This window comes from Fomitopsis serialis (assembly GCF_022376445.1).
Source record: "Fomitopsis serialis strain Sig1Antser10 chromosome Unknown B0H18scaffold_168, whole genome shotgun sequence".
NCBI classification, from domain to species: Eukaryota; Fungi; Basidiomycota; class Agaricomycetes; order Polyporales; family Fomitopsidaceae; genus Fomitopsis; species Fomitopsis serialis.
The window spans coordinates 58011-85184 of NW_025955128.1; the positions used below are offsets into that span (position 1 = coordinate 58011).

Consider the following 27174-nt stretch of genomic DNA (forward strand, 5'->3'; position numbering starts at 1 on the left):
ACGAGATACTGGATTGCGGGATGCAGTAGTATCAATGGTCCCCGGATTGGCAGAGGTGTGTATTTCACACTGCAACGAGTTGAAGATAGCGACTCAATGGCAATATGCTCGATTGATAGGCCGTGTTCCAAATTACAGGGCATCAAACACGCAACAGTCCTTCCGGGGTCCTGGGGCAGCAGTGGCCAGGTCTGCGAAGCTCCATCCAGAGGAAGGCGTCTCCTGGTCGTGATCCAAGGTGTGTATTCCTCAGAGGAAAGCTAAGTCTCGTTGAGCACATTAACCTTCTCCCCAGGACGCATCGCTATCCCACCTGCCATCCTCGATGAAGCCTCCCGTCTTCTATCTAATCAGCGGCCTCTGGCCTCTCTTGCTACCTCCGGTGGTGCTCTCAGTACTTGCTCATGTCGCGAAGGACCAGACGGGTTTTGCTTTGCCCACACCCGTCGTCGTTGTCCTCTGCATCCTGAGTATCCCGGCAACTTTCGTCACGGTGAACTTCATCGTTATGCGCGCTCAGATGCAGAGGGCAGCGAAGTTTGGTTCAGCCCTTCCGCCTCAATGGGAAGGAAAGTGGATCGGAAACCTCGACGTGCTCATTCGCTTCCTGAAAGCGTGGAAGGAGGGCTACATAGGTAGTGTACCGTGCACGCCTTGCTGCTCGTCTGCCACTCAGCCAACATACAGGCGATCGCCACCTCGATGGTGTCACGAAATTGGGTTCTGTACTAGGACATCGTTTCATGGGCGATTACGCGACGTTCACGACGGAACCCGAACACATCAAGGTAGGACTCAGCCAACTGTAACGATAGGGCGACGTGACTTATCCGGGTCGTCTCGTAGATCATCCTTGCGACGGACTTCAATAATTACATCAAGGGCAAACGATTCCGAGTCGCTATGGAGTCTGTCTTAGGTTCCGGCGTCTTCAATTCCGACGGAGACATGTGGAAGTCAGTGGGACTTGCTCCATATACGCACATAACACTGATTTAGCGACAGGTTCCACCGCGGAATGACTCGACCTTTCTTTGCGCGCGACCGCATCAGTCACTTCGCGATATTTGACAGGCACGCAGTACGTGTCTCCAGACAACCTCGAAGTGGCCAGCAACCGCTGACACCTCCATCAATCACAGGAGGACCTCGTCGCTAAGCTGAAGGAACGCCTGCGCGGCGGGTACCCTGTGGACTTCCAGGACGCCATCTCGCGCTTCACCCTGGACTCCGCCACGGAGTTCCTCTTTGGCGCCTGCGTGAACTCGCTCTCCGCCGGCCTGCCGTACCCGGGCGACGCGTATGCCGGGCACGCAAAGGCGTCCGACGACCCCGCGGAGAAGTTCGCGCGGGCGTTCGCGGAGGCGCAGTACGTCGTCGCGGGGCGCAGCAACACCGGCGATGCCTGGCCGATGTTCGAGCTCGCGGGCGACAGGTCGAAGAGGCCGATGGCGGTCGTGAATGCGTTCATCGAGCCTGTGGTGAACAGGGTGCTTGCAAAACATCAGCAGATGAAGGCGGAGCGTGAGGCGGCCAGTCATAGCAGCAAGGAGGAGATCGAAGACCACGATACTCTCCTGGACTACTTGGTCCGGCAGACATCCGGTACGTTGACACTCCTGCATGAGAATTTCGCTCACAGTATCGCAGACGTCTCTGTCTTGAAGGATGAGACTCTGAACATGTTGGTAGCTGGACGTGACACGGCAAGCTTGATTTCACAGCTCGTCTCGTAAGTCTTCTGACTAGGGAATCTGGCAGACTGCTGGTCTCTTGACCTTCACCGCGTATTTCCTCGCGATGTATCCGAACGTCATGGCTCGTCTGCGTGAAGAGGTGCTTTTGACGGTAGGTGCCTCCGCACAGCCGACATTCGACAACATCAAGAATATGAAGTACTTGCGTGCTGTGTTGAACGGTGAGTAACATGTCTTATTGCATTACATTTACCGCTTAAACTGGTCCCCAGAGACTCTCAGGTTGTATCCGTTGGTGTAAGCATCTCATACCCTTGGGATGGTCTTGAAACTGACCACTCGATCGCGCTCTGACAGACCTTGGAACGTCCGGTCAGTGGACGCCTATACTGTGCGCGTTCACCCACGTTACTGACCCATGTGAACTGTAGGGAATCGGTGCACGACACGACCTGGCCCTCTCCGCATCCCGACGGTAAACCGATATTCATCCCCGGTGGTACGAGGTGAGTTTGCGATGTCGTTGTCGTATATATAAACCTCACATGAATCTGTCAGTGTAATCTACTCTGTGTTCATGATGCAGCGACGCAAGGATCTGTGGGGGCCTGATGGTACGCTAAGGAACATTCGCCTGGCTGGCATGTGCTCATGCCCGCGACGATGCAGCCGAGGAGTTCGATCCGGAGCGATTCCTCGACGAGCGTGTCAAGAAGTACTTGATACCTAACCCGATGATCTTTGCTCCCTTCAATGCCGGTGAGATCTTTCCTACTTGAAATGATGCGCATTCCTCAAGGCAAACATCTTAGGTCCCCGTATCTGCCTTGGTCAACAGGTTCGCACCGTGTTATACTCCTCGTCGCAGGACTGACCCTACTGTTTTTCAGTTCGCGTACAACGAAGCGAGCTTCGTCTTGATACGACTTCTCCAACAGTTCTCCGCGTTCCACCTCGCAACCGAGTACCAGCCGCGCGAGACCCATCCGCCGGCTGACTGGGCCTCCTGTGAAGGTCGGAAGGGGATTGAACAAATCTTCCCTCGTAGCCACCTTACTGCATACTCCTATGGCGGTTTGTGGCTTACGATGACTGAAGCAGACGATTAGACTGCGGCGGGCGAAGGGCGGTGATCGGCTCCTCTTTCTGGATCGACTAGAATCCAGTTGTTTTGCAGAGGAGATGCGTCGTTGACAGATGTAACAATCATATGGTACTCAGGCAATGTCACCCTCTCGAGCTAGTGTGATTCCGGTGTGCGCACTCAGTATGGTTAACACGGGCGATCGGATATGCACACCAAACCTGGCGGAACGGTCGCTGTTTACGCGTTCAGGCGGTGCTCCGGGACAGATTGGGGTACAATGGCAAGTCGTCGCCAATGAAGTGATCCGACGCGTAGTCCATGAGAAGTTGTAAGTCACTTACATACAACCGCCCGATGCCTGGATACAGATACCTTGGCGAGGTCTCGATCTCCCGGAATTCGATACACAGCGCTCCGTGCACCGCGGCGGATCATCGAAATGCGTGAGAGAGAGCCAGGGGAATGGAGGACTACGGACAAGATTCTTCTTCGGCGCCGCCATCTAGGTACGCATCTCCCGGTGCGTAGAACTGTCCAAAACGCTCATCCAGGAGATTCATGAGGCACTCCTGATGCCGACGCCCTGATATGCAGTAAGATATGAAATGCAAACGCCGCCATCATCCGCTTGACGGCTGCAACAAGTGGACAAAGGGCTTTCCTGGGGTCCTGGTGCTCAGCGCAGCTCTTTGGACGTGTCACGAAGTAACGACTAACCTCAACATAAAACTGCGTTATGGTATATGAATACGCAGACATTCGTAAGGGTAGCGCAGCTTTCAGCTTTCAGTTCCTCTTGCAATGGCTACCTTGAGGGTCGCCGCAGACGCGACGTCCGCCAACCTTTTCACTTTCAGTGCGGTAGCAAGCCTGGTATGTCCTTAGCACTAGTCTCAAGGGACGACATACTGATATCCACCGTTAAGACAACTTGTCTGTACTTGCACCGTTTCGATGTACGGGGAGACGTCTTCCTGGCGTATCTCTTGATTGTGTTTGCGTCGACCGCATCGCTGCTCTCCCATGCGGGCTTGGGCACTTTTGAAACGTTGATCCAAACGGCTCAGGCGATGGGTCTGTACATTGGATGCATGACCGCCATCACAGTCTTGTATCGCATCTCGCCCTTCCACCCGCTCGCCGCCTTCCCTGGACCACTTATCAACAAAGTGACGGCCCTCAAACTTGCCCACATTGTCTGGTCCGGGAAACGATACTTGATCATCAAGGACCTACATGAGCGGTACGGCTCCTTCGTGCGCACAGGTGAGTACTCGTATCACGCCGTTACTAGGGAGAAAATCGCTGACTGACCTTTACCGCAGGTCCCACTACGTTGTCGATCAGCAGTCCCAACGCAATTATGCCGGTATATGCTTCGCCCCATAGCATGGACAAGAGCGAGGCATACCGACCTGGAAGATTTCACCCCGGAGGTCTCTTCTTCATACGCGAGCGCGACGACCACAATAAACGGCGCAGGATCTGGGCTCCCGCATTCTCCGCCCCCGCGTAAGCGTGTGTTATTCTACCAACGCTGTAGCGATTGACAACCGCGTGTACAGTGTGGAGCACATGTTGAGCGTTGTAAACAAGCGGACGCTACAGATGCTGCAGTGCATAGAGCGACGGCGTACCAAGGAAGGTTTGCTCGATATGACAGAAGTCATACGGCATTGGGCCTATGATTTGATGGTCAGTTATTTTCCATACTATACTACCTACGGGCTCACCTTCGCCAACGCTGTCTTGTAGGCGGACATTACATTCGGCAAGGCATCTAGGATCGTAAGCTCAACTGCCATATAATCAACAAATGATGTGACTGACGATGTCGCGTAGGAACTCATGGAAGATGGGGATCCGCATGGTGTCGTAGCAAGCGTGCAGAACGCCACGGTCCTATTCGAGACGTGAGTGTCCTGCAACTTCTCTTCAATCTTGCTCTGACACAAACTAGACTCGGAGAGATACCACCCCTCTTCGACGTTATGTGGTACCTGCCCGTCACGAAGGATGTGCATGTCCTTGACAGAATCTCTAAGAATATCATGGCTGAACGTAAGAATGCGCCTGGGCAAGAAGATATCTCGGCTCACTTGGTAAGCCTTTCCTCGGTATGTCTCGGGAGCCGTCCTTTGCTGACTGTACCGCAGCTCGGTGAACTCGGCGGCGAGCGTCTCAGTGACGAGGAACTTGACCTTGATGCTACATTCTCCATCGTCGCCGGTATGCAGAAATATTGTTGTTGAGTCGGCGTCGCTCATTGATTCATAGGATCGGACACCACTGCGGGTAGTCTCACCCTGCTGATGTTTTATTTGCTCAGAGACCAGGAGACATATGCCAGGTTGCGCGCGGAGCTCGACCAGCATTTCTCTTCTCCCGAAGAAGCGAATGACTGGAAGAAACTCGTAGAGCTTCCGTACCTGTTCGGCGTCGTGCACGAAGGGTTGCGTTTGGGAACGCCGTTCCCGGGCCTGCCGCGTGTAGTGGCCAAAGGCGGGGTGGTGATCGACGGCAAATACGTCCCCGAGAAAACGATCGTTGGAGTACCGCCGTACGTTCAGCAAACTAGTCCCGGTGAGTAAATTTGGCACGCAAGTGAAACGCATGGTAAACGGTTGAATTCCTGAACAGAGAATTTCTATCCGAACCCTATGGAGTTCCGCCCTGAGAGATGGTCTCCAGATGGTCTGGGGCCGTCGACAGTGACCAAGAAGAATGCAATCATGTGCTTCTCGTCTGGTCAGTACATGTACAATCTATAACGGATCTGCGCACTTACTCTCTCGAGCAGGCCCGTTCAGCTGCCTAGGCAAGACCTTCGCTATTCGTGAGATCCATCTAGTCGTCGCGAAACTCGTACTTGCTTTCGACATGCGTCTGGCACCCGGCTTCGACGAGCAAGCATGGATGGACGGATGCCTCAATATGCGGACGACTCTGTTCAAGCATCCGCTCATGATCACAGCGACTCCCAGGCACTAATGGGAGCACACCTGTGAGGACTGAGAGTGGGCAGCTTGTAGAGGACCAGATGTGTCATAAAAGCGCTTGTCGTTCTTTTATGGTCGGCAACGGAGACTACAAATGTCACGTGGTGGAACTTGTAACTGCATCTTGGTCGAGTAGCGGCGTTACAGTGAATGCCTTTCGTGAATGTAACATCAGTACTGCAACTTCTCCGTCTACATCGAAAAACGCTGGCTCACACTGACCCATGAATATCATTGTTATCGACTGACTGTACGCCTAACGAGACGCTGCTAGTCCCATCTTCGGTGGCGCCTCCGAACACCGTTTTGCGCTGTCAGCCTGAGCCGGCATGACCGCGCGTATGTATGCCTCAGGATCACCAGGGCGAAGTCTAGCTGTCTGCGGAGGAGACGAGTTTGAGAAAAATGTGAACACATTGTCGCAGTGGACAATTCCAGAGGTCGCCCGTGTCGTCGAGCGGTCAGTAGCGACGGTTAGCGCCGAAGTTGAGATCGCGTCGCTACCAAACTGCGCGCCAATTGAGGAGGACCGAGGTCATTCTACTTCCATCGAGTCTGTCCGCCTTTCATCGCCACCCTTCATGCTCCAATTTTTGGCGCAGAGCTAGATGCAATTGAACGCACGTGAATATGCTCGGAAAGTGCCCGAGATCAATCTGACAGAGGCAGTGATAGCATTGACGAGTGTAAGCGAGAGGTATGTCACTAATAACTTACTACTACGGGGGCCAGCCAACAGACTTACGGAGCGATACAGTACACCGTTCAATAGTAATATATCTACACCCCATCCTTACACCCTCCACCTTCCTATGCTGGTCGCAAAGACGTCGCACTAGGCATACGAGTCGACGTGCTTTAACTCTGTCCCTTTGTACACAGATGGCCCAGTATCGGTGGTGCCTTCCGTTCGCGAACCAGATCTGGAGTCATGGTTGCTGTTGTTGTACATAACCGCGCCGAGAGGCACCGGCGTACGAATCGAGCTCCGCACGGCCGTAGAGCCCTGGAGGTTCTTGGTCATGCCGATGCTGACGAAGACCATGTTGAAGATGAGCGAGATCAGGGAGGTCATCTAAGGAAGGATGGGGGATCGTGTCGGGATGCAGCTCTCAGTAGATGCTCAGGACGTACCAAGCCGTTCACGACCCACTCCACGCTCGGCGCGTGGATAATGGTGATGAGCGCTAGCATGAGCATAACAGAGTAAATCATCCCAGACTCGATGATCACGAATAGGATCGGGCGAAGTGGGTTCCGCCTGTAGGTCGAGTCGAAGTTCCGGTATGTCTGCGAGCCGACGGCCCAGATGCGATAGGCGAGGAGCACTGTTCGTTGGCTCCGAGTGAGAACTACAAGTGATGCGTCGAATCACAGAAAATACGCACCAGTCGCAATGAGGTTCGTCGCCAGCGTGAAGGCGAACGCCATGAGGATCCAGTTGAGGTACGGGATGCCCTTCGCGAAGCACCACTCTACCCACGCGAAGCTACCTGGTCATACGCGGGACATCAGCGATCCGAGGTTAGGTCATGCGAACAGATACAGCACGCACATATAGCCCCAACGCAGGTCAGACACGGGAAAGCGATGATGTACCACTTCTTCCAAACGGCATAACATCTGAAGATCTGGCGTGGCGCGTCAGTCTTGCGCACCGGTTCTGAAGACTGCCAACATACCACAACGGCATCTCCGATAATGGTGGAGATGTAATAAAGACATTGGTCGAACACAAACAGGCCATGGCTGAAGTCCAAGAGATAGTCGAAGGGGCCGGTGGGTGTCCGGAGGTTATCGTTGTCGAACGCGGTTTCTAGCTGCACGATGTCCGTGCAGGTACGCTGGACACAGTCCGATCAGCGAAACGAGCCTCGCGTCGAGGAAGTTTGGGATACGCACTACCGTAGACATGAGCCAAAGCACCGCTGCTATGATGAGCATCGTCGTGTTCACCGGGAGCTTCCTCCGGTCTTTCAGAACCCACACCGTCATCGCAAACGTACATGTCGCAAACCCTGCAAGCGATCCAAAGCCACTCGTTAGGCCCGCCACCTCCTACACGACCCCAGAGAAACACCACTCACCATAAATAATACATTCCAGCGTGACAGCAGCGATCGGAGCCTTCGCACTGGTCATCCAGCCCGGCATGGTGGGCAGAAGGATGTGCAGAGCGTCCCAGATGGTTGATCACATTATAGCGGCAGGTCGTCCCGTCGCTGCACAGCCATTGCGGTCCCGCGATTGATGTGATACGCTCGGGGCGGCGCCACCAACAGCGGCAGCACGTCCTATGAATCCGCGCTCATTGATCGCGGGTTTCACTTCCGTCATCCTGTCAACGATTGCGGTCTCCGCAGGAGTGAAGCGAGGTGCTGTGAGTGTTTGTGCCTGAGCGGGGGATCATCCTGGAGGGGCATCAATTAATCGCATGTCATGCTAAGCTTTTAGTGTGAGCGCTCGACGCCTCATTGTACTGGCCTCCAAGGTTGCGCCTTGTCCGTGCGGTTTTGGAATCGCGATGCACGAGACAGTATTGGCCTAGATGGCATTACAGGTACTGTCAATCGATTACGGCTATGATACCTGTCGTCTGGTGCGCTGCGTCTCGAGTTCCGTACTCTCCAGGGGGTAGACGCTGATCAGTAGCGAATGACAGCGCCAGTAAGTAGTGCGTATCCTGACATGACCTGACAGACCACCGGCCGATCACGATCACACTCCATTTTGCATCCGTCGGTCGATGGTGGGTGGATGGCATTCTTGACTTGATAGGCTTCAAGTTGAGGAGTATAGTGGCTGTTCACTACGACGACAGGCATTAGATGATGCACGGTGAAGAGGATACAGGACACACAAACCTTTGAGCATTCCCGCCAGCCATGTCGAACATCTAGGCCGGCCCTGGCCGGGCGATGGCCGCATCATTTCCTCCTCTCCTCCACGGCGCTTGTGTCCGCAAGTCCTCGCCGCCACCGGCCCATGATCAGCTGGGCGCATCAATGTGGTTGCACACGTTCCCTCCTCAGTTATGTCTGGCCCAAGTCTGGCCGATCCTCAGTAGGGTGTGATAGACTGCGGATCCAGGCCAGTGCGGAGCCCTCTGACATGACAGGGTCCTCAAGACGTGATGTGCCACCGACATATTCAAAAGGCACTGCAAGAGTGGACGTAACCTGACACTGTCGCGTTCGGTTTCGGAACATACTATTGTCAGCTTTGAGTTAGTAACTCGTAGCAGATTAGCACACACCTTCGGACCGCAACAGGCTGCTGGTCACGGCTGGCGGATACTAGACTGAATCAACGGTGCAGCGGGCTCGCAACAAACTTATGGAACGTCACAGTATTGGTTCCGTATCTATACACTCTCATTCGGCCAACAGGGAGGTCCGCAGTCGACCCAAGGAATGCGTTGGTCTGAATGAGTGGTGATACAGCGGGCACACGAAGGTTGCTCGCGAGCGCCGGTCAGTCCGTCAGTACTGCCACGTGGGACGCGATCGGGCACTGATCGGGCACCTGAACTTGCGGATATGATGCCAGTGCGGATGCGCTCAATGTTCGAGTGTTCAACTCAAATTCAATTCCAAGTCACTACTCTCCTCCTCATGTGCGGTTGTGTTGGAAATCTCAGCTGTTGTCCCGGCTTTCTCAATCGAACACGCTTCCGTGAATTCGAGTTTCTAGGCTGGAAGTAACCCTGCAGGCAAAAACCGCGGCAGTCTTGTCCCAGGGGCCGACGTTCAACACCGGAGTACGCGTGTATAGATGGAGGGATTCGACTAAGGGGCTTTGTTCCGGTGAGACCAATGTTCCTTCTTCATCTGAGACTGCATTATGACTCCGAATGCTTTCCCCATGGCAAAAGGCCGATCGTACGAATCGCTGGCACGTTAACGCACAAAAGCCCCCACTGCATAAGATAAGTATTGGACGGCGCAGTGTTTCGAACCCATGACATCCGCCTGTCAAAGCTTACTATAATACGACTCGACAAGTTACCCATTCCCTTCACCACCATAGCGCCTTGTGAAAATGGGATATGCGTATGCTGCCAGGACGGGATTTGTCCTACCATGGACGCCCTGAGAGTGGCCGGACACCTCAGTGCGACTCCCCGAAATGCAAGTAGCATGCTGGTCCGCCTGCTGGGCACCGGTACTCCAGCCACGGTGTCTCCGAACGATGTCCTCAAGGGCGCGAAAGCAGTGTGTGCAGTGCGTTCCGAGCAGCTCCTGTGCTGTCATATGCTGATTGTCGCTGCGTTAGCCCCCGAAGAAAGGGAAGACAGCTTCCCTGCCGGCCTTCAGTAGGTCACGGTCGTGAGAGTCGTTCTTTGACTACCGCCCTAGGAAGGCTTGCCGCCGGTTCCATCATTCAACCGGCTTCAAACCTTGCTCTGGCGACGGGCTTTGGTTTCTTCAAATGGGATGCACACTGAAGCAATTCTTCATCTCGCTAGACAGAATGGGACTCCATGTACGCCAATGTCCATAGAGAGACTCAATGTGTGTCGAGCATCTGTTAACCGGGCATCTTCTCCACCGTTCCAGGTATCGATTACTGCTTGCGCGCGTTCGCGAAGGAAACATCGGGTACCCATGCAGTATTTGTAGCCAGGGGATGACATGACACCTGTCTGCTCATGTGAGTGAGCTAAACAACCCGAACTCAATCTGTAGGCTAGAACGCCGCTCACGCTGAATGATATAAGAAATGCCGGCGCTGTTGTGACTATGCTCAGAGCTGGAAGTCGTGACAGAAAACAATGAGCGCAGAACTTTCGCAGCTGTGGCGCTTGCGCCATATTCACAAACACTATCCAAGTGTTCGCACCATGTAGCTTTTGCCTACATAACCTCGAGGTCAACGATGGAAATGAAGGTATCCCCGCCCCCATTTGTATATCTGCCTTCGCACTTCGGGTCGACAACATGAACACGACGTCTGTGGCCTTACTGGCCCTTGTACTTCTCTTCGTTGCATGCCTCGCGCATCTTTTACCTTACCTCACAGATCCACATGCCCTCCGCTCCTACCCAGGCCCTTGGTTAGCCAAGCTGTCGGACGTATGGCTCGGACGAGTAGCCGCTCAAGGCCACCGCTCTGAGGTTGTCCACCAGCTACACAAGCAGTACGGTGAGAAGTCTTCCCATCGAACCAGACGTCCGAGCTGAACGTGCATCGTCACACAGGGACCTTCGTCCGGTTGGCGCCAAACCACTTGTCCATCTGCGACCCGGATGGGATCCAGGACGTCTACGCGCACGGGAACGGCACGACGAAGTCGGACTTCTACGACGCGTTCGTGTCCATCACGCGCGGGCTCTTCAACACGCGCTCCCGCGCGGACCACACGCGCAAGCGCAAGGTCGTCGCGCACGTCTTCTCGCAGAAGAGCGTGCTCGAGTTCGAGCCGTACACACGCGTGCACGTCGCCGCGCTCTTCAGGCAGTGGGACCGGTTGTGCGGGCGCGGCGCGGAGGGCTTCGAGGGGAAGGAGGGCGAGGGCTGGCGACGCGAGGGAGGCCGTGTGTGGATGGATTGTCTGCCATGGTTCAACTACCTCGCGTTCGACATCATTGGTACGCATTCGCCGTCGACGTCGCTAGGGTAGCCGTATTGATGCGTGACCGTCTCCTTCAGGGGACCTAGCCTTCGGAGCACCGTTCGGCATGCTCCAAGCCTGCGCAGATACTGCACCGACTGTCCTATCCCAGGAGGCCGCAATGGCGTCATACGGTAGCTCAGGTAAGGATTCACCAGAGGTGACCTACTGCCCCGCCGTGCAGATTATAAACGAGCGTGGCGAGTACTCCGCGTCGATCGGCGTGCTGCCACCGCGCTGGCGACCGTGGCTCGTTCGGTTCGTCCCCTGGTACCGCCAAGGGGCCACCTCAGTGGAGTTGTTGGCGGGGATGGCGATCGCTGCGATCTCGAAGCGTCTGGCTGCGCCGACGGAGAGGACGGACTTGCTATCGAAGCTGCAGCAGGGGAAGGATGAGGAGGGGAGGCCGTTGGGTGCGAAGGAGCTTACAGCGGACGCCCTGACTCAGCTCATCGCTGGGTCAGATACAACGTCGAAGTGAGTATGTTCTCCTGCTCGAGTCGTTCTCTAGGTGCTCATCACCTCATCTCAAGCTCGTCGTGCGCGATAGCCTATCACCTGGCAGCCAACCCTGACGTCCAGGAGAAGTTACAGCGCGAGCTGGACGCAGCACTCGGCGGCGAGGATGATCCCGTCGTCACGTTCGAGCAAGTCAGACGTCTTCCGTACCTCGATGCGGTGATCAACGAGGGCATGCGAGTCCACTCGACCTCTGGAATCGGTCTGCCCCGCGAGGTGCCTACCGGGGGGTTGACGGTGTGCGGGCGGTTCTTCCCCGAAGGCACGGTCCTATCGGTGCCGACTTACACTGTCCACCGAAACGAGGACGTATGGGGAAGCGACGCGGACGTGTTTCGACCTGAACGCTGGCTGGAGCGGGATAAGAACGAGCTCCAGAAGGCCTTCAACCCGTTCTCGTTCGGACCGAGGTGCGTTGCGCTCGTGCGGTGTTGCAGCAATATTTCTGACTGAGCGCTGATGTAGGGGATGTATCGGCCGCAATTTGGCGAGTATGGAACTGTTTATCATCGTAGCTTCCGTATTCCGACGGTACCACTTCGTCTTGGAAGACACTAGCCAAAAGGTACGTGTATCCGGTGATGCGTTGCGATATGGACGGGGCACTCATGCTCTTGATAGTTGGATACCAAGGAGGGTTTCTTGCGGAAGCCTGTCAAGTGCAGGGTGGGGGTCAGGCGCAGAGCAACAGGGATCGGGATGTGACCAGTAAGACTGGTTGAACAAGTCTGACAGCTGCTATCGTTCTAAGTTACATCTAGCAGATTCATGTTGTTGATTGAGCGATCGACCTACCTAACAGTGAGTGCGGTGATGAATAGGAGCATCGAATGATAGACCGTGAAGACCTCGGCCGCGGAGACCCGATATTAGTCGATTCAAGAGGTGATGTACTAACGCAGAGTAGCATAGTAGATACATCTTACTAGGCTTGGCGATGGGGGTCTTTAGACCCGATCGCACATGTTTCTGCGCCTCCTGATCAAACATACTATGTAACATAGTGTTATACAACCACTGTAGTCCGACTCTTTCCTCCTCCTCAAGTGTGCTCGCGTCCTCCTCCTCCACCATTATTCAGGTGTCGTGGGAAGATTAGATCGCTACTGGCGCGGGCGCTTGGCTCCTCCTGACTATGATCAGGCGTGGCCACCTCGTAACTCAAGTTCAATCGTGCAGTTCTGTACTGTCATCTTCTACACACACTGGCACCTAAAGGCTCTTGAAGTGACCAACGAATCCCGACCGGGAAGATACATGAGCACTGTGTTATCGCCCATCGAAACCCCTACTACTTGTGAGCCAGTAGCACGATTAGCTCAAGCTGTGACGCCGCACAAACCTGTTGCAGCCGCAATCGAACTTTCCTCCAGCAAGACATCAGTGCGCTTACATTCTCAGCGCGCCGAGCTATGCAGCGAAGTAGGCTAGAGATGCATCTGGCAGATATTATGCGTATCACCAGCGCATTGTCTGACGCCAAGACGATAGACCTCTGCTTGCGATGGAAGTTGATTTCCTGGGAAACTTTGTGAGTGGTGGTTCCCTTTGGATGGCTGATTAAACAGCTCTATCTTTTGTGTTCGCAGCATCAAATCACGAGCCGCCCGGATTGAAGTATCGGCATCCCTGAAGCACCCGTCCCCGCTACGTGAGCTGATGAAATAGGAATGCGTACACTCCCTGAACATGCCTCAAAAGACGCGGAAATAAACGCTTCGCTGGAATGATCCTCAATACTTCACAGCGTTCGTCTTGGAGTCAAAGAGCACAGCGGGCGCACGCTGAGACATGGATGCACAGGACACACCTGTACCGTCCGACGTGCGGCGTAAAATAAAGCAGTGCTCTCTGGGAATGACTGGCCGAGTCAAGGCCGAGTGCAGTTCCGAGCATATCGCTACATTGTATTCGATGTTGCGCGGAGTGGAACGTCATTCAGTCTCATGCATCCTCGTAAGATGTTTGACCTATATAGACATTGTCACAGCTAGTTCTCGGAGGAGGACGCCTTTCGTACGACTCAGTTGATTTTGGCCGGCGAATACGAGCATACTCGCAGGCGATTCAAGGTATGATACGCCACTGCTTGAATAGTAATCTTGAAGCGGTTCCTGATACTGATGTCAAGGACAGACTCACACCAAGTCATCAATGATTCAGCCAAGCAACACGCCAAAGCTCTCTTTGTCTCTGCTCACGGTCTTTTAGGAGCTACGCCTGAGAGCTATGTCAGCGCTAAGTACTGACACCGAGAAGATTTACTCGACTCCTGATTTGCGGTACGTATCATTATAGTGTGCTTCATTGTATGCATGGTTAGAGATGCAGTTCTGACCCGCTTGTTGCATTCGATAGCTTACCTAGGTCCGTATGCAGCATGATGCCTCCCTCAGGAGCATGGGACTCACGGGCGCCAGTGATTTGATATCGATGCCCCGAAGACTCACTCCTCTCCATTAGTCGCGCTTCTTCTGTGAACGGGTGAATTGTATGGCATCCAGTGGTGATGACAGCGGCGTCGCTCTCCGAGGCCGCCGGGAGTCGCATCTCCGCTCAGAGCCTGTCGGGCACCCTTCGTGCATCATACCATCATACGCGCAATCAATGTTGGACAGTCGGATGGTCATTGCAGTGTGGCTCCGCCACGGCGATGCGTTCAGCTGGGCGCCAGCATCTCGTTGGCATCCCGAACCCTTACGGAACGGCGCTTCGTGCGCAAAGTTGGTTATAAGCGATGCAATGAAGCAACGGGAAATACTTCCTGGCGCTCCCAAGCCCCCGCGACGGCGATAAAATGTCCGTCTCTATCAGCGACATCGATTCATTGGAAGTATCCAAGTACCTTGCAGGCGAGGCACTTATTCGATGTTCCTGTGCTCCGTTGTCTGACGTCGTGATAGCACAGGTGCAGGAGTAACACTTGTTCTCTATGATCACCTCCTCAACTTACCGAGGGAGATCCAATACGTGTGGCAAGAACCGCCTCTCTTTCTGGCAATATGCGTGCTCGCCGACGTATATCTTAGGGAAGCCGGTCTCATGTATATTGCAGTCGGTGTGTCACACTTGTCTTGAGCTGTTCTGCGACGTGCTCAAGTACCTTGAACAGTATTGAGCGGGGTTGCTCCTATGGATAGGCATGTGAGTGTCGTTGCAGATTTTGAGAGTGGTCACTTATGTATACGCCGTTGAAATATCAGAAGTGAGACCTAAGGACGTACACGTCGCCTCGGATCCGCCCACTGACACCGGCGATCATGACAGGTGTGCTTCCTTCACCGTTTTCGCTGTCGTTTATGGTCTTTTCAGTAATGCATCAGTCCATTGTGAGTGAAGTTTGACGTTATTCTTGACTGCACTCACCGTTGTTCGGAAGCTTACATTCTCTTTCGATTGTACCGAATCTGGGACGACCGAAAGTTTGTCAAATATGTCCTTGGTGTAGCCTTCGTGATATGTATGGCTGGAACCATCGTATCTGACGGCTACGTCTTGAAGCAGCTCACCGGTATAGCAAGACAAATATGCTCAATGTGGATAGCTAACGAGTAAATACTCTTTTAGCGGAAGTGCAATACGTGCAGTTTCATGCCATAAATCAGGCCGCGACATGCGTATTCCCTAAGAAGTCTTGGTATCTTGTAGGCTCTTGGGCAGGCATGGTGAGTACTGGGATAATGGACAAACACATCCTAATCCTTTCACAGGTCGCATTCGATTTGATTGCACTTGCCATGGTCACCCTGAGCTCCCTGATGACCCCGCGTAGACCCAACACTGCCATTGTCGGTGTTCTATACAAACAGGGGTTCCTTACATTTTTGGTGCGTTAAAACGGAGTCCTTCGTTTTGCAAAATGCATAATCAAATTATGTCTAGGCGTTTCTGCGTAGGGTCCGTTCGCTACTTGTCTAGCAATTCATTGACCACCGTTCCCAGTTCTACGACTATCAAGATTACTGCCAACCATATTCGGATCGGTGAGCTTTTCGCGCCCACGCGCAGCATCAGTAACTGATGGATGTCCAGGCTGCGGACACGTTACTCATGCCACCGTGAGTAGTCCTATTCGCTTCGGCACTACATGCGCTATACACATGACTATCACTCAGGGTTACGTGGGCGCTAGACGGCGTTCTTAGCTTCCGACTCTTTCTGAAGATCAAGCAGGTCGAGCACAGTTCGAGGCGACACTGGTCAAAGTACGACGCGGGCCCGCGAACACGAGGCAACGGGAGTCTTGGTTCACAACCGACCATCCTTGTGTTCGAGGAGATCGAGATGGACAATAAATAGATTTCGGTGAACACTCGACGGAAAGACACGACGTTGGCACCACTACCTAGCATTACTTATCTATCTGAGATGTATGACACCGTTGATGTAGCACCAAATCGGCGCACGGCTGAATACTGTATTTATTGTTTTCAGTCAGTACTAGTATACTCTGCGTATTAGCGTACTTATCATGGGATGAGGAGCTGATGTACGGACCTATCATGACACCTTTGGACTGGCGGGGTAACAGAATGATGGGAGCGGGACCCTGAAACTGAGCATCCTGTTTGCAATGCTTCTTGACAGAACCATACACACGTTACCCATGGATGTGAGAACGTGACTGGCCGATACCCGTAGGAGAGAAATGTATGACGCGCTTACAGACCGGACGCGAAGTCCATGGGGATATCATGCCTGCGGAGAAGCCGCATCGTGACATGTGCCGGCCTATCGAACCGCCTGCACCTGAGAGCTTGGAGTTCTGCTTATCAGGTTACCTACTGCTGGGGCTACGGCGGGTCTAGTCTGCCGTACGATCAGTACGAAGTGCTAGCTTGCTCGGTAGATGCGCCGCCCAAGGTACAGTGAGCACTGCAGGAGACTAATAGCTATACATAGTGATGTGAACGAACGGAACACGGAATGCACATGCTTTGTGATCGCTCTCACCCGGATCCTAGCTAACCACAGCCATATAGCATCATCTTAAATGCGATGTCGGCGACGGCGTAGTAGGCAGGTCGCAACACATCGGCCGCTGTAATCATTAATCTATGCCCGGGGTGTCTGAAATCCGATACGTGATCTTTTCCGCGTGGACCTCATCGCACAGATGTCAGAATACGGCTGAACTCGGAGACAAGACAGTGAACGCTCATTACCTTCCCTGCTCCCATGTATTCAAACCCGTCATGGACGCTTTGCAGTCCGTTAGGGAACACTTTGACTGGAACGGGCTTGAGCTTCCCTTTCGCCAGGAGTGCTGAGATTAACTTCGCGTATTCCATGGCACTTTGACGATGCTCCTCTACAGCAGGATATGCGAAGGGGAAGGTCAACTCCTGTGCAACCGTGGAGATCTGAATAGGGATGTACTCGTGTCAAGGAGACGGCTGCTGCACTGACCTTCCCCAGAATAGTGTAAGCGAGAACCAGGTGCGTCTGAACACCTTTCGACCTGCTGACATAGGGCAGCAGAGTCGCAATGGTGCCGCCCTCCTTGCTCAGCGACGTGCTGACTTGGTTCGGCGTTCTATCTTGACTGAAACAGTCCATGGCGTGCCGAAGGGAACCGCGAGTACTGGCGAATATCTTCCTCGGGGTCTGAGAGTCGGCGTAGTCGTACACTTCGTCTGCCCCGAGAGCCTTGACGAGTTCGAAGTGCTTCGGCGACGCCGTCGCGATAACTCGCATACCACTCAGCTTCGCAAATTGAACGGCATACTGTCCGGTCGCAGAGGTGCCGGACCATATAAGCACGGAGCTCGACTCTTCAACGGGATGGTCGGGCGTAGGAAGTTTGAGACAATCGTAAAGGGCAAGACATGATGTGAAGCATGCTACGCCAAGTTGTGCCCCGTCTTCGAAAGACACTGAATCAGGGAGAGCGATGGCCAGGGCGGCTTGCATGACAACATATTCAGCAAATGCGCCGTTGGGAGCTATCCCTGGTATGCAAGCGGGAGATCAGGTTCCCGTTATACTACCGAGTACAGGCCAATACTCACCTCCCTGTACGCATCCAGCGACGCGTTCGCCTACGTGTCTCAACGTATCAGGAACCTCCGGTCCGAGCTCAACTACTGTGCCCGCGAAGTCACAGCCAAGTATATTGTTAGGCTTCTTGTGCAAAAGGGTGGTCTTCCCTGATTGTTAATCAGCAAAGTTGTGAATACGTTGGTTAAGGAAGATTTTTCATTACAGTCCACAGGGTTTTGAGCACTCGCGGTAATTTTGACCAAGATCTCACCCGCCGAAGCCTGAGGTATGGGTACGTCCTTCAGTGTGAATTGCCCGTTTTCCAAGGTCACGATCGCCTTCATGGTCTTGCCCCGGGAGTACGCTGTCATTGAAAGCAGCTCGAAATCAACTTAGAGACGAAGGCAGATACTGATGGCCTTGGATGTTCATCGCAGGAATGAATGTCACCACAATAGAGTTGCCGCTACTGGAGCGCCAGTGGAACCGCATTATGGCGGTGATAGTACTCGGTCACGGTGATACCGAGCTCGGGCTTGTCTGTGACAGGACTCGGAGCCTGAGGGCGCTTCAACATACACATTATTATGACTTCCATGATTACAGAGAACCATTCACTCACGTTCAACTTGGAGTAAGTCCTACCATATCTACTAGTAGTACTACTGTATCAAGTTACTGCAGTGGCCCTACAACCAGACCAGAGCACATCGCGACTGAGTACTGAGATCTGAGATCCAGAGCTGATTAGTAAGCGCTTAAGCCCCGACACGCGCCTGCCACCAGTGCCTCTTTGAGTCTTTCGACAACCGTCTTCTACAGTTCTACTTCGACTCGAACTGATTATTCCTGCCGCTCGGACGATATCAGCAGGATCGAACAGACAGGCCCTCAGATAGTAAATGCCGAGAATCGTAACCTTGGTGGTATCCCGCGTGCGTTACGATTCGGACTGAAGGCTTGAGCTCTTGTCACGTTTCAACTTGAACGCGCCGGCGTTGTGGACGACTCGATGATTGCACCGTTCCGTGTAATATGTAGTATGTTGTGAGCCTTTTTGCATGTTGCCCTATATAACTCATCGTGCATCGCAACAGTCATTATGCTGCAAGGGTCGAAATGGCTTATCCGAACCCCTCACTCGGAGGACTCGGCTTTCTCATCCCTCAACATAGACATATTGAAGATTGCCGTGATGTGAGCTATGCAGTGTGATCCGTTCATCTGCACTGATGCGACTTGGTGGATAAGGTTAAGAGGCGGAGCTACAAGCACATATATAGACTTGGGCAATCAAATGCAACAGAAGCTCTTCCGGACCCTGTCGTGTCTGTTCAGGCACGCGCCAGCATCAGAGTATATAGAAGCATAATCATCAAATCACAACTTGCACTTACCCATGACTTCAATCGCCATAGTGAGTCGGTCTGCCTTCGTTCCTTGCTTCGTATTCATGGGGCTCGCAGGTTGGCGTCTCAGTGGAGCTTCCCAGTGGGAAGTATTCGCCGAAGAATCTTGACCATGACACCTTCTTCAAGCTCTTGCTTGATAGGGCTGATGCATATGAACGCATGCCAGCGGAACGTTTCAATGCAAATGCGTACGTGTCATGTCATTGAATGTGCGACTTGAGCTCACTCGATGTCACCACCACGCAGATGGCTCGGAAACCATCTCGGAGCGATTCATGTTGATACGGGTGCCTTCCTGAAGGACATCAACATGTTCGACAATGTCGAGTTTGGAGTGTCAACTAGGGATGCACGTAGCATGGCTCCAGCAACAAGAAGACTCCTTGAGAACGCCTTCCTCGCTTTGCTCGACTCTGGCATTGATTATCGATCGCGGAACGTTGGCTGCTTTGCGTCAGCGACAGGATTCGACTTGTCGACCGTATCTGAACCGGCACGTCATGCTCATGTTCACGTGGATTTCATATTGACCCTTTCTCAGGATGAATACGACGAACGGGGTTCGTTTGCGGGATATCCGTCCATGGTAGCCAATCGGATTTCTACCCATCTCGATCTGCTCGGCCCATCTGTTCCGACCGATACGGCATGCAGCTCAACTTTAACCGCGTTCCATCTCGCGGTCCAGGCCATCTCACAGGGAGACTGCGAGGCTGCCGTTGTGGCTGGATGTCAGTTGAACCATCGGTGTGTAGTCCCAACCGACGTCCTGACACGTTGCTTAAACCGCCACAGCTTCATCGACTGGTTCACGTACAGTCAAGGTTCTCTCCTTGCCAAAGACGGGAAGTGCAAACCCTTCGATACATCTGCGGACGGGTATGTCGTGTTCCAATGCTCTTATCGCTCGTACTCAGAGTGTCTTCGCAGCTTCTCTAGGGGAGAAGGTTGTATAGCTATAGTGCTCAAACCACTTGAGCGTGCTCTCCAAGATCACGATCGCGTCTATGCCACGGTATGACTCTAGTCACGCATGCCTTATCCCGCCCTCATGTAACGAATAGGTTTTGGGCACATCGCTCAATTCGTCAGGAGGTGCTGCCCCTCCGGGCGCTCCAGTTGCGGACGCGCAGCGCGCGGCGATGATGCGAGCGTTTGCGCAGGCGAACAGGAATTTCAAAGATGTAGATTACGTTGAATTGCATGCAACCGGTGCGCACAGTCGTTACTCGGACCGAGCTGTCCACTAAATAGCACTACAGGTACAGCGAAAGGAGATCCTACGGAGGCGAACTGGGTCGGCGCGGAATGTTCGCGTGAAGACGAGCTGCTCATCGGCAGCGTCAAGAGCAACATTGGGCAAGTCTACATATTTTGTGTGGTACTACCTGGCAAAATCGAACTAACAGTGAACGCCAGACATACCGAAATTGTGGCTTTCCTGGCATCGTTGTGCAAAGTGATATCGATCTTCAAGACTGGGACCATACCTCCGGCTGTGAACCTGCGTACGCTGAACCCTGCAATCGAGTGGGAGAAGCACAAGCTTCGCGTTCCTTTGTGCGCCACGCAACTTCCATGCCGGAATGGGAAGAGACCGCTAGTGTCTATAGCCAGTTCAGGCATCGGCGGGTCGAACGGCCACGCTGTCTTGGAAGGACCTCCCCCAGCACCTACACTCGACGGTTCGGCAGTATCTGGTCCGGTGGTCTTGATGGCATGCGGACTCTCCTCGCGTAGCGCCACTTCCATAGGACAGTCGCTGCAAAGCTCGGCACTTGTGGATTTGCGTGCGCTATCAACGGCGTTAGGCCGACGTGCTAAGCAGATGTCCTGGAGGTCCTATGCTATCGTTGAGGAGGGCTCCAAAGGCGCCATCACATTCTCTGCCCCTCAGCATTGCCAGCGAACAAAACCTCTCGTCGTGTTTTTGTTCTCGGGTCAAGGCCCACAACACCCGGATAGTACGTTCATCGTATCCACTTAATCCCATGCCAGAACTCTGACGGTATCGTGCAGTGGGTCGCGAACTCTTCGACAGATTCCCTGTCTTCAGGGATAGTGTTCTCGAAATGGATGTTATTTTCGAGCGGCTGACGGGAAAGTCGATTATCAGGGACCACGGTCTCTTTTCGGGGACGTCCTGCGTTGCGGATGGAACCTGGCCAATTTCACTCATTCTGCCTTCCATCGCTGTATTTCAAATGGCGCTCTTTGACTTGCTCATACACCTGGGAGTTAGACCCGACGTTGTTCTCGGACACTCTGCCGGTGAAACGTCGGTTCTCTACGCCTCAGGCGCAGCTCCGAAGGCGATGGCCGTAGAGCTAGCGATCCTGCGAGGACGAACATTCTCATCAATGGAAGATCTGGGCGGTACAATGGCGGCTGTGTCGTGTATGCCGGAAGAGGCCGAGCTGCTCCTAAATCAAGTTCGCCGGGAAGACGACAGGAGCATCATTGACATAGCCTGCTACAATTCTCCGTCTGCGGTTGCCATCTCTGGGCATGCAGTAGCAATAGATCAGTTCTTGGAGCTAGCACTCGTCCGTGGCTACTTCTGTCGCAAAATCAGGACCCGAGTACCAATCCATTCGTCCATGATGGACCGGTGTCGCGACGAATATGTCCAGGCGCTTCGTGACCTGTTCGGCCGCTACCCAGGCTGCCATGTACCGAGCGTTACGACATATTCTACATTGACTGGCGCTCGGTTTGAAGGCCCCTACGACGCCGAATACTTCTGGAAGAACACGCGGAACCCTGTCCTGTTCACACACACAATCCAGGAGCTTGCTCGTGCGCATTCCACGACAACCATTGAGATCTCTCCACATCCTGTTTTGTCGTCCTACATCTCGCAGATCACCCAAGGCGCCAGTGCGGTCTTCCCGTCGACCCACAGACGGAAGCAAGGCCGTCCATCTACGGAACATCGCGATCTGTTGGAACTATGCGGACAACTTACTTCCGCGGGTCACAATAGTGTCAACTTCACGGTGCTCAATGGACGCGCGTGTTACGAGTTGAGCACTCCGTTGCCGGAGTATCCCTTTGTACGAAAAGCATTTCCTCTATACCCCGATACTTCCGAGTGTGTGAAGCAAATGCAGCCACACAACGGACCGCTGAATCATGATTACCTCAAAGTGAATAAGGATACACATCCGACGCTGGCGGAGCATGTCATCAGAGGAGAGCCAATCATGCCTGCTGCCGGTTTTATTGAGATGGTCTGTGAACATCGGTGCTATGACCGTTCGTGCTGCTGATCTGGTTTTTATCCCAGGCACTGGAATATGGGGCTACGACCTTGATGAATGTGGACATGCGAAGCATCCTGTCCTTGTCGTCCGAGAGGCCCATGAAGGTTGATATCTCCCGCGATGGCTTCCTTTGGGCTGTGAAGACTTCGATTTCGTCCAGTCATGCCGCTTCGGCGCCGGTACGTCGTTTCCGCAGGCTCTGCGAGGTGTTGCATGCGATTCATGTATCCTGTACCAGACCGAACGGACACACGCGAGCGGATACCTGTCATTTGAACCACCGACGCCCCAGACTCCGTTAGACATTCCCGCCATACGTCAACGATGCGAAGGGTATACTGGATCCTGTGAGTAAGTGCTGCTGGCAACCGCATGTATCACGGCTGAGAAGGCGATCATAGCGTTCTATCATTCACTTGCGTACTTCTCTGCGTACGGTGCGTGCTTCCGTAGAGTCACGGAAGTCTTTTATGGCTATCACGAGGCCTTGGTATCGATCAAGGGTATGGACGATGCGTTAGAGCGGTATGCTGCTGTTCTTTCCCCAGTATCAATGCCGCCGCTGAACATATGTTAGTGATGGACGTTATTTGCTGCATCCGGCCATTCTGGACGCCTGCCTGCACATCACCTCTTATAGGCCATTTCATGGGGACCATGGCCCGAACAACTACTACTTGCCCGCGCACGTCGACGCTGTCATTCTTCATTGCCCTCCTCGGGCTCACTTCTTCCCCGAGCATATCTATACGCACACCGTTCTGAAGAAATGGACACCTTGTCAGTACTGCCCGCTTCTATATGATGATCCTAAATGACGAACAGTTTGCATCAGCGTCCGTGTTCTATGATATCATCATTGCGGATGATGCTGGCACACCCTTATGCACGTTAGAAGGACTCGAGGTTGCGAAACATCAATTTAACCCACCACCAGAAGATCTGATACCATATGATGTCGGGCTACAACGATCTGTCCTACCTTTGCTGTCGGATACTAGAGACAAAGTCAATGGGCACAAGCTTGATCAATTTAACGGGAATGCAGCCTCCACTAAGGTTCGTACCTTACGTGACCTCTATATCTCCGCACTGAGTTTTGCAGCAGCAGCACGAGGATCAATGCGCAGATGCCGTGATTGACCACATCAGTGCATTACGGGAAGTTGTAGAGCAGGTCTCAAGACAGAGCAGCAGAAGTGTTGTTCGCCTCCTCGCCCACGGGACTGGTGCGTCCTACGAGCATCGAACCTATGTTAAGGCGAACTGACCGTGCGGCCAGAGTTCCCACGTACCGACCATTTCACCCACTTACTCGATGGATTCCCTCTGCTCTTATTTGATATCTCCGCGCAACCTGATCTGCGAGCTTCCCAGGACGTGAGCCCACGGCGAGGAACTGTCAGGACCTCAAACATCGATCTTGCCAACCTTGGGAGCAATCACCCTGCGTACTTCGATATCATATCTACGTTCCTTCCCGAGGGCGATCCGTATGTCGCGCAGCTGAGCCGTATACTCGTCCCTGGTGGTTTATTGGTCCTCACGACGCGGTCAGACCTACCGGTTGTGAACGGTCACAAGGCGCATGGGATCGAACGACTTTCTCAAGCGCTACATGATGCGGGATTAACAATTCGGCGAACGCTGATCGCACCAGGTGGATCATCTCCGACCTTTACCGCTTGGTGCCAAAGGACCGAGAGTTCCGCAGACGGCGTACCGGCACCACCTGTGTTCGATCCCGACGAAGCGTTCGTATTCCACTATGCCCAAGGGCATGAGATGGACCTGCAGTGGGACTTCAGTGGTCTGGACCCTGTGGACGCCTTGGACGTTTGGGTTCTCGTCGCCGAAGGTCGTGATGGGGGTGCCGCACTCGGGCTTGTCCGGGCTCTGCGACTGGAGTATCTGTCATGGACAATCCACGTCGTTGTGTTCCCCCCTGACTCTTCTTATGGCGACGAGGCCTCGCGAGAAGAGTATCTGCAAACGATCCCAGCGCACATGCGCGAGGAGCTGGATATATTCGTGACTCAGGAAGGCGGTGTTTTAGTTCCTAGAATGATGCCTCTGCCTGAGCGGACTGCTCCAGGTGGGCAGATAGCTGACCAGATGGATCCTGGCGTGGAATGCGAAGGCAGCATCCTTCTCGAGGTGCAGGGCGTATCTGGTAGCGCTATAGTCAAGGGTGTTCTCGGGTTGGAAATGAACAGAAGCAACTCGTGGACAAGCACAAACCCCAACAATGGACCCGTCGTCGCCATTGCCCAAGGTCCAGTGGGAAAGTATGTCACCGTTCGCAGAGAGGCCACTTCCCGCCTCTCTCCGCGTTTGAATCGACATTCGACCATGATAATGCAGTGCATACCAAGCGTCGTAGCTGGCATCCTTGCGCAAGGCACGCACACGTTCTCCAACGACAAGAGGTGCCGAGGTCTCCGAGTGCTCGTCACGCATTCAGATACCGCCACCGGCATGACAGTCATCTGGATGTACCGCAGGCAGGGCATAACTGTTGTCGGGCTTCCGGCGGACGCGACGCCCTGCATCTGTCCTCCGCTCTTCGCAGTGGATTCAACCTGGTCGTGTCCGGATACACGGATCCTTCTTATATTCAACTCCTCAGGTCTGCGTCGTGCCCGAAAGGCGGGAAGATGTATTTCTGGACGACCCGCACGAGGGATTAGCTTGGGCACTGCGGAACGACCTGTGGTCAGTACAGGATGCACTAGAGCTCGCGCTCACCTTCCTAGAGGAGCGTATGGATGACTTGGAGGAGAGTCTGCGTAGTTGTCCAGCTGAGCATCATAGCGTGCTCGAGTGCCTGACATCGCCATAGCGACCGTTGAGCCGCGGACGGCAACCTTCAGCCCGCACAAGACCTACCTCGTCCTGGGTGGCATCGGAACCTGGGGGCGCACGTCGCCTGGATGTTATACAGAGTGAGTGTCATCCGATGGTTCGACGCATGCTCACCTCATCCCAGCACGGCGCTCGACGCCTCGTGTCACGTCCCGTCGGGCGCAGCCAGCCTGCAGACGACGTCCAACCGTCTCGTCCGGCGCACATTCGGTACCTGCGGTCCCTCCCTGACCTAGACCTGCGTCTCTCAGCAACCAACGCTTCCGACATCGAGAGTATGGCTGAGCTGCTCCGCGGGATCCCAGAGGAGGCACCGCTTGCGGGGTGCATAGTCCTCACGGCCGCACTGTCCGACCGAACGTTTGCACGGCTCGAGGAGGCAGACTTCGCAAGCGTATACGAGTCGAAGATTGGTGTGGTTGACACGCTCCGTGAGTGCGTCGATGTCGGGGCATTGGAGTTCCTCGTCCGTTCTCATCCGTGGCGGGCCTCTTTGGAAATGGAGGGCAGACGAACTACTGCGCGTGAGTGGCTACAATAGGGTAACAAAAACTGATCAGGACTGACAAGTATGATGTTAGAGCCAACACGGCGATGGAGGAGCAGGTCTCTGCGTATCCGAACGCATTCGCCTTCGTCTGTCCGGGGATCATCGACTCCACGATGATGCGCTCGAGCGAACTGGGCGAGTCAGGCAAAGTCGCACAGCTTGAGCAGTTCGCCCAGTGGGGCATCACGGCGGAAGGTGCGTCCACACATCTGCATATCGCGCCCGACGTCACTCATGGCTCAAACTTACACAGACATGATCCTGTGGCTGGAAGACGCCCTCGCTCGCTTCCAAGCCGGCGAGCGGTTCGCGCGGTATGTACCGACAGTCGACTGGTACGCGCTCGAGCGCACGCGGGGCATGCCCCTTCTCGGACGACACCTTCTATCTACTCCGCTGACGCGGTCGGGCTCGTCAGCCGCGGCCCCGGGGCGAATGGTGGGGGCGGCAGACGAGGGAGGCGACGTGGGCATACGGATGGCGGCGATCGTACGCGGGGTGCTGGGCGTCGCCGCGGAGGACTTCTCGCCGGAGACGCCGTTCACGGCGTATGGCGTCGACTCGCTGTCCGCAGCGCGGCTCGCATTCATGCTGCGCCCGTTGGTGGAGGTGACGCAGCTGCAGCTGTTGGCGGACATGTCGTTGGAAGGGCTGGAGGTGCTTGCGGGGAAGGGGAAGAAGGAGGAAGGGGTATAGCGAAGTGGGGGCGTGCGTTGCAGAGCTGTTTCTTAATCTGTGAGTACATTCGGGTGACTGGCGAGACTGGCAACCTCAAATTATCGTCTTTCTAGCCCACCATTGTTTCTACACTTGACCCAAGCATCTGTGGATCTGAAGGCCAGAATATTGTACTATTTAGCTGTGGAGGCTTTTTGTAAAACCCGCCGAACTGCCACTTGCTCGAATTCTCTGCTGTGTATCTCGAATCTGCTACTAGTGCTAGGGGAACCGTTCTCGCGCGACCGCGGCACGCACTGACATCATAATGTAGCAGGCAGTGCAGGGTATATTCAATGAGGCCATCGGCGCTACGTATGACAGACTTGGCTGGTCGGTCGGGCAACTGCATCGAGGAGCGGTCCGTGATGCCGCATCTGTGAGTGGCCAAATGTGCAAGAAACTCGGTGCAGCCTCGCTATACACCATCAAGCCCATCATCATCTGGCGGGCGCAGAGACGTTGC

At 54.1% G+C, this 27174-nt stretch overlaps 8 protein-coding genes across 8 annotated transcripts; 6 read left to right on the plus strand and 2 right to left on the minus strand.

Annotated features, from left to right (window-relative positions):
* B0H18DRAFT_1046350 (cytochrome P450) lies at window positions 1–2945 on the plus strand. The gene is made up of 15 exons (XM_048030790.1): window positions 1–55; window positions 120–635; window positions 688–788; window positions 847–956; window positions 1006–1081; window positions 1143–1605; window positions 1651–1706; window positions 1762–1918; window positions 1970–1994; window positions 2055–2069; window positions 2129–2203; window positions 2256–2311; window positions 2367–2456; window positions 2510–2535; window positions 2588–2945. Exons 2-15 carry the CDS (start codon window positions 326–328, stop codon window positions 2804–2806), a joined length of 1779 nt encoding a protein of 592 aa, XP_047886410.1. The 5' UTR covers window positions 1–55; window positions 120–325; the 3' UTR covers window positions 2807–2945.
* A 600-nt stretch (window positions 2946–3545) lies between these two features.
* On the plus strand, window positions 3546–6272 carry B0H18DRAFT_1046364 (cytochrome P450). The gene is made up of 11 exons (XM_048030791.1): window positions 3546–3657; window positions 3711–4050; window positions 4110–4296; window positions 4350–4479; window positions 4540–4572; window positions 4627–4697; window positions 4745–4886; window positions 4941–5013; window positions 5062–5367; window positions 5425–5532; window positions 5585–6272. Exons 1-11 carry the CDS (start codon window positions 3586–3588, stop codon window positions 5773–5775), a joined length of 1653 nt encoding a protein of 550 aa, XP_047886411.1. The 5' UTR covers window positions 3546–3585; the 3' UTR covers window positions 5776–6272.
* Window positions 6273–6618: 346 nt separating this feature from the next.
* B0H18DRAFT_1125794 (uncharacterized protein) lies at window positions 6619–7937 on the minus strand (the record flags this gene model as incomplete). The annotated part of the gene is made up of 7 exons (XM_048035065.1): window positions 6619–6858; window positions 6918–7111; window positions 7172–7276; window positions 7339–7414; window positions 7466–7627; window positions 7686–7801; window positions 7871–7937. 7 exons carry the CDS (start codon window positions 7935–7937, stop codon window positions 6619–6621), a joined length of 960 nt encoding a protein of 319 aa, XP_047886412.1.
* Window positions 7938–10723: 2786 nt separating this feature from the next.
* On the plus strand, window positions 10724–12621 carry B0H18DRAFT_887413 (cytochrome P450; the record flags this gene model as incomplete). Its single annotated transcript, XM_048041173.1, has 6 exons — window positions 10724–10928; window positions 10985–11374; window positions 11436–11874; window positions 11931–12326; window positions 12382–12481; window positions 12538–12621. 6 exons carry the CDS (start codon window positions 10724–10726, stop codon window positions 12619–12621), a joined length of 1614 nt encoding a protein of 537 aa, XP_047886413.1.
* A 2193-nt stretch (window positions 12622–14814) lies between these two features.
* B0H18DRAFT_887415 (uncharacterized protein) lies at window positions 14815–16215 on the plus strand (the record flags this gene model as incomplete). Its single annotated transcript, XM_048041174.1, has 5 exons — window positions 14815–14974; window positions 15296–15369; window positions 15627–15743; window positions 15949–15974; window positions 16032–16215. Coding segments are annotated over 5 exons (561 nt in total), but the record flags the coding sequence as incomplete, so codon positions are not given.
* A 751-nt stretch (window positions 16216–16966) lies between these two features.
* Window positions 16967–18242, minus strand: B0H18DRAFT_887386 (chaperonin 10-like protein; the record flags this gene model as incomplete). The annotated part of the gene is made up of 5 exons (XM_048041170.1): window positions 16967–17020; window positions 17082–17261; window positions 17326–17867; window positions 17928–18065; window positions 18122–18242. The coding sequence occupies 5 exons, from the start codon at window positions 18240–18242 to the stop codon at window positions 16967–16969; spliced, it is 1035 nt and encodes a 344-aa protein (XP_047886415.1).
* A 1055-nt stretch (window positions 18243–19297) lies between these two features.
* Window positions 19298–23427, plus strand: B0H18DRAFT_1145708 (thiolase-like protein; the record flags this gene model as incomplete). The annotated part of the gene is made up of 14 exons (XM_048035688.1): window positions 19298–19315; window positions 19365–19498; window positions 19557–19803; window positions 19852–20057; window positions 20241–20325; window positions 20375–20522; window positions 20573–20669; window positions 20730–21274; window positions 21330–22543; window positions 22600–22755; window positions 22815–22923; window positions 22978–23101; window positions 23217–23356; window positions 23402–23427. 14 exons carry the CDS (start codon window positions 19298–19300, stop codon window positions 23425–23427), a joined length of 3249 nt encoding a protein of 1082 aa, XP_047886416.1.
* Window positions 23428–25713: 2286 nt separating this feature from the next.
* On the plus strand, window positions 25714–26453 carry B0H18DRAFT_1046413 (uncharacterized protein). The gene is made up of 3 exons (XM_048030792.1): window positions 25714–25907; window positions 26012–26218; window positions 26266–26453. Exons 1-3 carry the CDS (start codon window positions 25719–25721, stop codon window positions 26389–26391), a joined length of 522 nt encoding a protein of 173 aa, XP_047886417.1. The 5' UTR covers window positions 25714–25718; the 3' UTR covers window positions 26392–26453.
* The last annotated feature ends 721 nt before the right edge of the window (window positions 26454–27174 follow it).

Excerpts from the sequence above, each read along its gene's own strand:
- B0H18DRAFT_1046350 (XM_048030790.1), top strand. The coding sequence starts at position 326 with ATGAAGCCTCCCGTCTTCTATCTAATCAGCGGCCTCTGGCCTCTCTTG. Across the intron at positions 1,606-1,650 it reads CTTGGTCCGGCAGACATCCG|ACGTCTCTGTCTTGAAGGAT; the intron begins GTACGTTGACAC and ends ACAGTATCGCAG. Across the intron at positions 1,707-1,761 it reads TGGTAGCTGGACGTGACACG|ACTGCTGGTCTCTTGACCTT; the intron begins GCAAGCTTGATT and ends GGAATCTGGCAG.
- B0H18DRAFT_1046364 (XM_048030791.1), top strand. The coding sequence starts at position 3,586 with ATGGCTACCTTGAGGGTCGCCGCAGACGCGACGTCCGCCAACCTTTTC. Across the intron at positions 4,480-4,539 it reads ATTGGGCCTATGATTTGATG|GCGGACATTACATTCGGCAA; the intron begins GTCAGTTATTTT and ends GCTGTCTTGTAG. Across the intron at positions 4,573-4,626 it reads TCGGCAAGGCATCTAGGATC|GAACTCATGGAAGATGGGGA; the intron begins GTAAGCTCAACT and ends GATGTCGCGTAG.
- B0H18DRAFT_1046413 (XM_048030792.1), top strand. The coding sequence starts at position 25,719 with ATGGCTGAGCTGCTCCGCGGGATCCCAGAGGAGGCACCGCTTGCGGGG. Across the intron at positions 25,908-26,011 it reads TCGGGGCATTGGAGTTCCTC|TATGATGTTAGAGCCAACAC; the intron begins GTCCGTTCTCAT and ends AGGACTGACAAG. Across the intron at positions 26,219-26,265 it reads ATCTGCATATCGCGCCCGAC|ACGCCCTCGCTCGCTTCCAA; the intron begins GTCACTCATGGC and ends TGTGGCTGGAAG.